Source organism: Sapajus apella, unplaced genomic scaffold (genome assembly GCF_009761245.1).
Source record: "Sapajus apella isolate SASKATOON/1434 unplaced genomic scaffold, GSC_monkey_1.0 scaffold234, whole genome shotgun sequence".
NCBI classification, from domain to species: domain Eukaryota; kingdom Metazoa; phylum Chordata; class Mammalia; order Primates; family Cebidae; genus Sapajus; species Sapajus apella.
The window spans coordinates 522619-532857 of NW_022437174.1; the positions used below are offsets into that span (position 1 = coordinate 522619).

At 60.7% G+C, this 10239-nt stretch overlaps 2 protein-coding genes across 2 annotated transcripts in view; one reads left to right on the top strand and one right to left on the bottom strand.

Moving 5' to 3' along the window:
- DEAF1 (DEAF1 transcription factor) overlaps positions 1-963 on the bottom strand; it is a 60841-nt gene extending 59878 nt beyond the window's left edge. The window contains exon 1 of the mRNA XM_032271473.1: positions 192-963. Within this exon, the coding sequence (XP_032127364.1) occupies positions 192-480 (289 nt within the window). The 5' untranslated portion in view covers positions 481-963. The remainder of the gene's footprint in view (positions 1-191) is intronic.
- Positions 964-1016: 53 nt separating this feature from the next.
- On the top strand, positions 1017-8975 carry TMEM80 (transmembrane protein 80). Its single transcript, XM_032271475.1, is given in 7 exon segments — positions 1017-1139; positions 1142-1203; positions 1205-1277; positions 4383-4402; positions 5600-5693; positions 6039-6131; positions 7909-8975. Coding segments are annotated over 7 exon segments (648 nt in total). The 5' UTR covers positions 1017-1039; the 3' UTR covers positions 8115-8975.
- The last annotated feature ends 1264 nt before the right edge of the window (positions 8976-10239 follow it).

A 10239-nucleotide genomic window follows, 5' to 3' on the forward strand; every position in this document is an offset into this window, starting at 1 on the left:
CGGTCACGTGGGGCAGGTGTGAGGGGCAGGTGTGAGGGGCAGGTGTGAGGGGCAGGTGTGAGGGGCGGGTGGGGCAGGCCGGTCACGCGGGGCAGGTGTGAGGGGCGGGTGGGGCGGGCCGGTCACGCGGGGCAGGTGTGCGGGGCAGGCGCGGGAACCGGGCGAGGCAAGAGGCCGGCGGGCACACTTGCCTGCAAAGGCTGCGGCGGCGGCGGCCTCGTCGGGGCCGGGCAGGGCCTCCGCGCCCATGTCCATGTGCCCGGGCTCCGCCGCCATCACCGCCACCGCCGTGACCCGCGGCGTCTCCCGCTCCGCCTCCGAGTCTGCGTCCTCCTCCGAGTCCTCGTCCCTGCTCAGCACCGGCTCCTCCGCATCGCCTCCCGCCGCGGCCGCGGCCGCCGCCGCCACCGCGGCCGCGGCCGCCACCGCAGCCGCCTCAGCCAGGCCCAGCTGCTTTGCCGCCGAGTCCGAGTCCTCCATCCGGACTCCGCCGAGCCCTCCCGAAGGCGCCGTCCGGGGCCGCCCGAAGCGCCGGTCGCGGAGCCCGAAGCGGGGTCCGAAGAGGACGCCCGAGCTGGGCCGAGGCCGCCCGAAGCCGCCGCCCGAACAGGGGCCGAAAAGGCAGCCAGCCACCGAGCGGAGCCGAGTCGAACCCGGCCACCGAGCGGAGCCGAGGAGAACCGAGGCTGACCGAGCAGGGGCCGAAACTGCACGAAGCCTCCGAGCCGAGACACAGTCCGGAACCGAGGAGGGTCGAAGCTCCCCGAAGTGGGCAGCCGAGTCAGTCCGAATAGGTCCGAGTCCGCACGAGGGTTTCCGAGAAGCCCTGCCCAGCTCTCCTCACTGCCTAAGAGGTTGAGGCGGCTGTCGTTCCCGGCCGACAGGGCTGGACGGCTCTGGGCAGATTCCCGCGGGCGCTCGACGCAATTCGGCCTCTGAGAGAGAGCCTAGTGCCGCGGGCTTCGCCCGTTCCCGAGGCCGGCGAAAGCCGAGTCAACCCGACACCGAGCCGAGCCGAGCCGAATGTCCCCGAGCCCGAATGCTCCCGAACCTCGGCTCTCCGCCTCCTTCCTTCCGAAAGTGCCCGAGCGCTCCCGGACAGACTAATCGGGCCTCGGCCGTGGCTCGGACGTCCGCTCCGAAACGCGGCACGGTCGGGCCCCTTCGTCAGGAGACGCGAAAATGGCCGAAGGAGCGCGAGCGGCGCAGGCTCAGAGGCTGTCGGGATCGCGACGGACTGGCGGGCGGGGCGGCTAAGATGGCGGCCGCGCGGCGAGGTGAGCTCCGGCGGCGTGGGGGTTCCGAGCGTGCCGCGGCGTTTCCATGCGGTGGCGGTCCGCTTTCCGTTTTCGGTGCGCTCACGGGGCTGTGCCACCGCCCCCGCGTGAGCGAGGCAGCTCCGTCACCCCGCCGAGAAGCGCGGCCTGGCCCGGGTGGCGGGCGTCGTGCGCCCCGCGGAGCTCCCCCGCGCGCGGACGCCTGGCCCTGGGGAGGGCGGGTGCGGAGCGACTTTGGGGGCCCCGGGCCCCGGCAGCTCTTGTCCCGCGCGCGGCTTTTGCGAGGACACGTGGGCGGGACGGGCGCGGGGCTCCGGTAGCCTTGGGCTCCTCGCCCAAAACATGGCGCGTGCCCGTGCCCGTGCCCGTGCCCGTGCCCCGGCCGCCCCGCGGGAGGGGCGCCTCCGAGAGGAGGGCCGGGCAGACCGCGGCGGGAAGGCGGCCATCCCGCTGCCGGCCGCCCCGCGGGGCTCGGGTGCCGCGCGCGCTTCCCGGTCATCCGGCGTTGGTTTGGAGGAGGGAACGGCCGCCCCCGGGCAGGCGGCCGCTGGTTCCAGGCTGGGGTGTGGGTCTGCGTGGGTGAGATCGAGTTCAGGCCGGGCGCCGCGGCTCGCGCCCGGGGTCCCAGCGCGTCGGGAGGCCCAGGCCGCTGTCCAGAGACGCAGGATTCCTGACACCGGCCGGGCTCGGGGGCGCGCGCCTGGGCTCTGGGCCGCGCTGAAGGCTGAGCGGCCGGCGGGTCCCTCGAGCCCGGAGGTCGAGGCTGCCGTGGGCCGGGATCGCCCACGCCGTGACCTCAGGCCACTGCGCTCCAGCCTGGGCCGCAGAGCAACACCGTCTCCAAAAAAAGTAAGCGTATCCCAGAACAAGATGTCGTCACGCACCTTGTCCATGACATCAGGGAAGACATTTGTTCCCTTTTCCTTGCATGCTTAACTTCCGTCCTGCCGAGGCTTTTATACGGTGGCTTTTCCCAAGCCCCACAACCTCAGTCTGTAACAGTGAGCAGCTGGCACTTGGCCGATACACTGGAACTGTTGAAGAAGCCCACCTTTGGCCAGCGCGGTGGCTCGTGCCTGTAATCCCAGCGCTTTGGGAGGCCGAGGCGGGCGGATCACCTGAGGTCAGGAGTTCCTGACCAACATGGAGAAACCCCATCTCTACTAAAAATACAAGATTACCCGGGTTTGGTAGCGCATGCCTGCAGTCCCAGCTACTCGGGAGGCTGAGGCAGTAGAATGGCCTGAACCTGGAAGGCAGCGGTCGTGGTGAGCCAAGATTGCACCATTGCACTCCAGCCTGGACCACAGAGTGAAACTTTGTCTCAAAAAAAAAAAACGCCAACTTGTGTGTGTGTGTGTGTGAGACAGTCTTGCTCTGTCACCCAGGCTGGAGTGCAGTGGCGCAATCTGGGCTCACTGCAACCTGCGCCTCCTGGGTTCAAGCGATTCTTCTGCCTGAGCCTCCTGAGTAGCTGGGACTACAGGTATGCACCACCACACCTGGCTAAGTTTTGTATTTTTTTTTTTTTTTTTGAGACGGAGTTTCGCTCTTGCTACCCAGACTGGAGTGCAATGGCGCCATCTCGGCTCACCGCAACCTCCGCCTCCTGGGTTCAGGCAATTCTCCTGCCTCAGCCTCCTGAGCAGCTGGGACTACAGACACGCGCCACCATGCCCAGCTAATTTTTTGTACTTTTAGTAGAGACGGGGTTTCACCATGTTGACCAGGATGGTCTCGATCTCTTGACCTCGTGATCCACCCGCCTCGGCCTCCCAAAGTGCTGGGATTACAGGCTTGAGCCACCGCGCCCGGCCCAAGTTTTGTATTTTTAGTAAAGACGGGGGTTTCACCATGTTGGCCAGGCTGGTCTCAAACTCCTGACCTCATGATCCACCCACCTCAACCTCCCAACGTGCTAGGATTACAGGCGTGAGGCACTATGCCTGGCCAAAGAACCCAACCTTTAAGAAAAGGATCAAAAGGGATGAAAACCCCAATTAATGCAAAATCAGCACAAATAATGACAGGTATTTAGGTGGCCCCGTTTAAGAACAGATCAGGTTTAATGAATGGCCTGCCGGTAATCCGATGCCATGTGGTTTGCGGTGCCCTTGGCTTTCTGCTGCCAGCAGGTGCCACCTCTTCCAGGAGCCCAGTTCTGAGCCTTTGATGCCAATGTCCTGTGTTTACTGGCTTAAGACTCTTGCCCGTGTGAGATTCCACAAACTCTGGCACAGAAGGCCCCAGATCTGCCCAAGAAGACAAAAATCTCACTGAGGCCGGGTTTCTGTCCTGCCCTCCCTGGCGCTGAAGGGGAAATGGAAGAGAAGCTGTGTCCAGGTGGCTGTCCTGCCTGCTGCCCAGGGGTGCAGCTTACGCCTCCTTTTATGAGAGGTTTTCACCGAATTCTAGATCACTGTTGGTGGATCCACACATGTAGAGACGTGCACATATCACGTGCAACTCGCACGAGCCCTTTTCAGACAGTTAATCCCACCCGGGCCACGGTGGATCCACGGTGAGTCAGAGGAGTCTTCAGATGCAAAACCTCAGAATCAGAAATGAGGAAAGAGACTCCACTCACTCCTTGGGCTTCCTGTCGCCCCCAGTGGGTGGGAGAAGGTGCAGGAGTTGGCGATGAACAGGGTGGACTGTGGCACTGCTGGTTTGGAAAATTCTTATTTTTGGAGGGATATTTGGGGATAACGTTCCAGAGGAATCCAAATGTCTGTTATCAATTACGGAAAAAGATTTGTTACAACCCAAGTCAGAAAAGGTTTTCGTCTAGTCCCGTATGTGGCAAGTATGGAGAAGTGTCAAAGCTGCTTTCCCTGAGGCCCGGCTGGAGGGTTCACTTTCCACCCACCCCACCCCACCCCCATACTCAGGGTCTGCAGCCTCCGGTTCTGAAAGGCAGAGACTCCTGCCTCACGGAAGGATGGACAGAGAGGCGGTGGAGCAGGCCCACAGTAAATGTGTGCTGCTTTCTACACACCTGTGAGATCAAAGGAGAATTAAAGCGGGTGGTTCCTGTCTAGAGCAAGACGCAGGAAAGCATCCTGGTGGCTGTCAGGCCTTGCTCACGGACCCTTTCTCTTCCAGGGAGAGGCTCCTCCACCATGGTATCCTGCTGCGTGCCCCTCCAGGACAGCGCCCAGAGGGCACAAGTGCTGCCATGCAGAGCACCTTCCTCACCCTCATGGTTTCCTAAGTTCTGCCTACTAATTCCACTTCTGGGAGGGGGTGTTCCTGGACAGATTTAGAGTTGATGTAACTTCCTCTGGTCGGCGTGCTGGCTCCGTCCCCCACCTGCTGAGGCCTGCATGCACAAAGTGGCTTAGCATGCCCATCTGCCCAGCTACCAAGGGGTGGCCACCTGCCTCTGTCCTGGCCACTAGTGGCAGGAAGATGGAAACCCCCCACTTTGCATGTCCATAGATTCTATTTTATTTCTGTCTATGTATTTTTAAGGATGGAGCCTTGATCTCATCCAGGCTGGAGTGCGGCAAACGCAGGTCACTGCGGCCTTGGCCTCCCGAAGCGCTGGCATCACGGGCGTGAGCCGCTGTGCCTGGCCGCAGTATGAAACGTACACAGCCCAGGAAGTGGCCAGTAGATATTTAAGTGCCCCAAACAGAAATATGTTTTCTCTGAAGAGAATGAAAAAAGGGGCCAGGCACGGTGGCTCACACCTGTAATCCCAGCACTTTGGGAGGCTGAGGTGGATGGATCACTTGACGCCAGGAGTTGGAGACCAGCCAGGCCAACATGGTGAAATCCTGGCCCCACTACAAATATAAAAAATTATCCGGGTGTGGTGGTGCATGCCTGTAATCCCAGCTACTCAGGAGGCTGAGGCAGAAGAATCACTTGAACCTGGAAAGCGGAGGTTGCAGTGAGCTGAGATCACGCCACTACACTCCAACCTGCGAAACAGAGCAAGATTCTGTCAAAGAAAAAAGAAAATGACAAAGTTATTTTTTCTAACTCGTAACTGGGACGAGAGTCAGGGTAACATCACTGGGAGTGCCAGTGTGTGGAGGCTGTCCCCTAACCAGTCCTGTCCACAGTCACTGAGGTCAGGGGCTTCAGTGCACAGACCGCATTGTTCTGGGATCGGGGGAGGAGTCCCACAAAGGCCCTGCCAACTCATGGGACCACATTTGCCTCAAGCATAGTGATAGAAGCCCCAGACAGACTGGGAGCCGTGGCCAGGTCCCCATGGCCACCTGGAAACATGACAGAACCAGCCCTTCCTGTCAGCACCTGGGAGGCTGCCCCCAAGCCTGTTGAGCCTGGGATCCTTAGCCACTCACCAGCTCTCTTCAGTTCCCCTTCAAATGCTGTTTTACGTCAGTGGAACGTACTACACCCTGTATTTCCTTGCCACGCTCCTGATAATCACGTATAAAAGTAAGTCAGGGCTGGGCGTGGTGACTCACGCTTGTAATCCCAGCTGTTTGGGAGGCTGAGGCGGGTGGATCACTTGAGGTCGGGAGTTCAAGTCCAGCCTGGCCACCATGGTGAAACCCTGTCTCTACTAAAAACACAAAAAGTAGCCGGGCGTGGGGGCAGGTGCGTGTAATCTCAGCTGCTTAGCAGGCTGAGGTGGGAGGATTGCAGCGAGCCGAGATCGTGCCATTGCACTATAGCCTTGGAGACAGAGCAAGACCTTGTCTCAAAACAAGAGGAAAAGGCACGTTGAGGCCTCTGCTGCTGCCCTGGGTAACGTGTCCGTTCTCCGTCCGTGCTCTTCAGGTCAGGTGTTCAGCTATCCTCACCACTGCCTGGTGCTCGATCTCGCTCTGCTGCTTCTCATGGGGATTCTGGAGGCTGTTCGGTTGTATCTGGGTGAGTGGACGGTCAGACTGTAAGGAGCTTGTGATAGGAGTTGCTGTCTGCTACCACAGCCTTTAAATACTCATTTTTTCATAGTATGGTCCTTGGAGACATTTTTATCCAGACTGCTAACCCAGTTGCCTTGCAGGCTCTCCTTACAGTGTCATTAAGTATTAATTGAGAAGTTTTGTCCCAGAGACAAATAACACTGGGGCATCGCTGGGGAGACGGGAAGCGTGTCCTGCAGAAGCCCAGCCCGCCACCACATCGGAGCTCCAGAATATTTCACCTGCACCCCTTCCTTCCCCTTGCCCTCAGCTGTCTGAGGAGGAAGGCCTGGAGAGCTCTGCCAGGTCCCAAGGAGGCAGGGTCTAGAGGAGCGGGAGCACCCCCCAGCCTCCCCAGTCCATCTCTAGAGGTCCCCAAGTCTGCAGCCCCTTCAAGTGGCCTACTTTTTTTGAGATGGGGTCTCAGTCTGTTGCCCAGGCTGGAGTGCACTGGTACGATCACAGCTCACTGCAGCCCTGGCCTCCTGGGCTCAAGCGATCCTCTCCCGTCAGCCCTCCCACTCCTCCCAAGTAGCTGGGACTACAGGCACCTGCCACCACGCCCAGCTAATAATTATTATTATTTTTGGTAGAGACAAGGTGACAGGTCTCACTGTGTTGTCCTGGCTGGTCTTCAACTCCTGGGCTCGAGAGATCTGCCCACCTTGGCTTCCCAGAGTGCCCGGCCCTTACTCCCTTTTTTTAACCACATAGTTTATTCATTTGATCTTCTCTTGGTCGGCTGTGTGGGCGGGGGTGAGTTTGGTTTCGCCCTCCTCGGAGTTCACCTTTGTGGCCCGCGGGGTCCTGACTTCCAGCCCTCTGCATGCTTGTGGTCACGGCACATGTGTCTGTGAAACGCTGCCCTGCCGTGGGGACACGGCAGGCACGTCTGAGGCACTTTGCACCTGCCAGGCTGGAATCGTAGGCCCCTCTTGTTCACACACAGACACACTGCTGAAGCCCAATGTCCAGTGAAGAGCGGAGGCTGCAGGGAAGGTGGGTCCCCTTCTGCTTGTCATGAGGCCTCAGACCCAACTCGGAGGATGGAGGTGGTCCTCTCAGCTGCCCGTCCCGCCCCGCCGCAGGGGGCCCGGCTGTCCATGCCTCGCCTGTGCTGGCAGATGGTGCCTGGGCCTCTGCAGCTCGCTGCCCAGAGCCACACTGCTGGGAGGGTGCTACTGTGGCACAAGCCTCAGGTCTTGGCCCGTCCCAAGGTGGTGGGGGCAGGGTGTGTCCTGGCCCTTCGGGGTCTGCTAGGCCAACAAGGACCCTCCCCAAGCACACCACACCCTGCAGGGTCTCCAGGCACCTGGGCTCAACTAGTGACTAACCCATTTGTTTGCTAAATACGCAGTTCTGTTTTCAATATGTATTCATGAAATTTTCCAGAGCTGGCCTTGGACCAGAGAAAAATATTTTTGGGATTTTTCAAAAAAACTCCTTCCGTTCCACTTGGAAAAGGTGGCAGATGCACTTGAATCATTTTAGAAACCAAAGTCGCCCCGTCCACACAGCCGGCCACAGGACCCAGAGGCGGGTCAGCCATGGTGCTGCAGGGGCACCTTCCCAGGAGGGGCTCACGCCGTGCTGCACGTGCTCTCTGGCACTGCTGGGTTCTGGGTGGCCCCCGGGGCAGTTTCCCCTGGATTCCCCGGGCTGGAGGGATGCAGGCACCCCGGGCGGTGGGCTCCGGGGAGCGCCCTGCTCCACTCTCACTCCCCCTTTGCTCTGCTCTTCAGGCACCAGGGGCAACCTGACGGAGGCTGAAAAGCCGCTGGCCGCCAGCCTGGCCCTCACGGCTGGCACCGCCCTCCTCTCTGCCCACTTCCTGCTGTGGCAGACCCTGGTGCTGTGGGTGGACTGGGCCCTCAGCGCCACGCTCCTGGCGCTCCACAGCCTGGAGGCCGTGCTGCAGGTGGTCGCCGTCGCCACCTTCACCAGGTAGCTGCGGGCACCCAGGGCACCCCACACTGGGGCCCCTCCTGGCCGGCCAGACCCACTGTCATCTCCCATTTCCTGGACCAGAAGGGCACTTTTCCTACTGATTGGCCGTAGATGGTTCTGGATGGTTCCATCTGTCTTGGCAGGGGTGGGAGCAGGAGCCAAGGCAGAGAAAACGCTGGTGTTGGGGACAATGGCAGGGACCACACGGAACTGCCCTCGAGGTGAGGCCCACTGTGTGCTCAGCCCGGTCACAGTGTGTGCTCAGCCCGGTCGGGATCTGGCTTCAGCAGCCAGGCCTGCATGGACCCCACAAGCCCCCAGGGCCGAGAGGGAGGACAGAGCCCCTCAGAACAGAGGCCTAATCTCAGCATTCCCCATCACCTCTCCTTCCCCAACGGTCCTACTGTGTGTTCTGGGAGCCCCGTTTACTCCGTGGCCAGGCCCCCGCCGTGTTTCCAAGTCGGGAAGGAAAAGCAGGATGGCGTGGGCCTTGTGCTCGCAGCGCCCCCAGCTCTGGCTGGCGGGCAGGCAGGTGCGGGCGCAGTCGTGCACTCTGGGTTCCCAAAGCAATAAATGCAAACGAGCCAGCAGCTGTGGTGTCGGGATCTCCACCTCGGCCACGCTCCTCCCTTCCTTCGGGGCTTCTGAGGAGAGGTTGGGCTGAGGCCGGGATGGGACGGGGGAGAGAGAGCAGCTGCCGGGCCCGTGTTCTGAGCCTCCGTCCACGAAAATTTTAGCAACTTTTGCCTTTTGCACTGAGTCCTAAACAAATCCTGTCTGTGATTTTTTTTCCCATTGCCGGATTTACTGTAAGTTCCCCTTACAAAGTATCTAAACTGTTACTCCTAGTCGCTTTCCTTCATTTGCTTCCGTTGTGTTTTCTATGTTAGGAATAATTACATCCAAGTATCTAGAGATTTTCTCTTCATCGCATTCTGTAAATAAAGAACTGCGTGTGCCTCTGAATTTCTGCTGATGATGGCCGCCTTCGCCACCCCATCTCCAGTTCTGCCTCCATGGAGGGAGCACGCCCTGCTTGCCACTACTCCAGTCCTGGCGGGCCTCATCCCCAGAGCTGGCTGCCTTTGTCGGAGTCACCCTGGGCGCCCTCCACTCGGTGGACTCCTGAAGGCAGGAGGCTGCAGGACTTCCTGGGCCTCCCCTGGGGCTCCCTCAGCTAGGGTGGCCGCGGCTGCAGCCCCTGAGCAGCCTTTCCTGCCAGTGCTCGTGGAAGTACCTGGCTGCCGTGGGCTGACTTTCTTTGACCTGCCTGTGGCCCCCGAGGGCACATGAGCTGCAGGACGGGCCTGAGGACTTGCTTCTCATCCCTGTGCCCCTGCAGCAAAGCCCCGCACACCAGCGCCAGAGCACCTCCCTGACCAGCGCCGGCTGCCCTGCACACGCCTGCCTGGGCTTGCAGACGACCAGCTGGGCACGCCTGCCACCTGCAGGGGTCAGCCCAGGGACCACGCGGGCTGCGGAAGGGCCTCCTCCCCGAGGCTGGAGACCTGTTACCTTTGCGGTTAATGGATCCTGACACCTCCAGTCTCAGTGGGTGCACAGAGGCCAGGGTCACCTGTTCCACAGGGAATGCCATGGCTCCAGGTAGCCCAGAGTGCGGGGGGCCAATGAGACCAGCCTGGACTGTTTTCTGAGGGCAGGCCGGCACTCACAGTCCCACTATAGACACTGTGTATGGATGGAGAGGGACCCCCTTGAGGGCAGGCCGGCGCTCACAGTCCCAGTATAGACACCGTGTATGGGTGGAGGGGAACCCCCTTGAGGGCAGGCCGGCACTCACAGTCCCAGTATAGACACCGTGTATGGGTGGACAGGGACCCCCTCGAGGGCAGGCCGGCACTCACAGTCCCAGTATAGACACTGTGTATGGGTGGACAGGGACCCCCATGAGGGCAGGCCGGCACTCAGTCCCAGTATAGACACTGTGTATGGGTGGACAGGGACCCCCTTGAGGGCAGGCCGGCACTCACAGTCCCACTATAGACACTGTGTATGGGTGGAGGGAGACCCTTGAGGGCAGGCCGGCACTCACAGTCCCAGTATAGACATGTGTATGGTTGGACAGGGACCCCCTTGAGGGCAGGCCGGCACTCACAGTCCCAGTA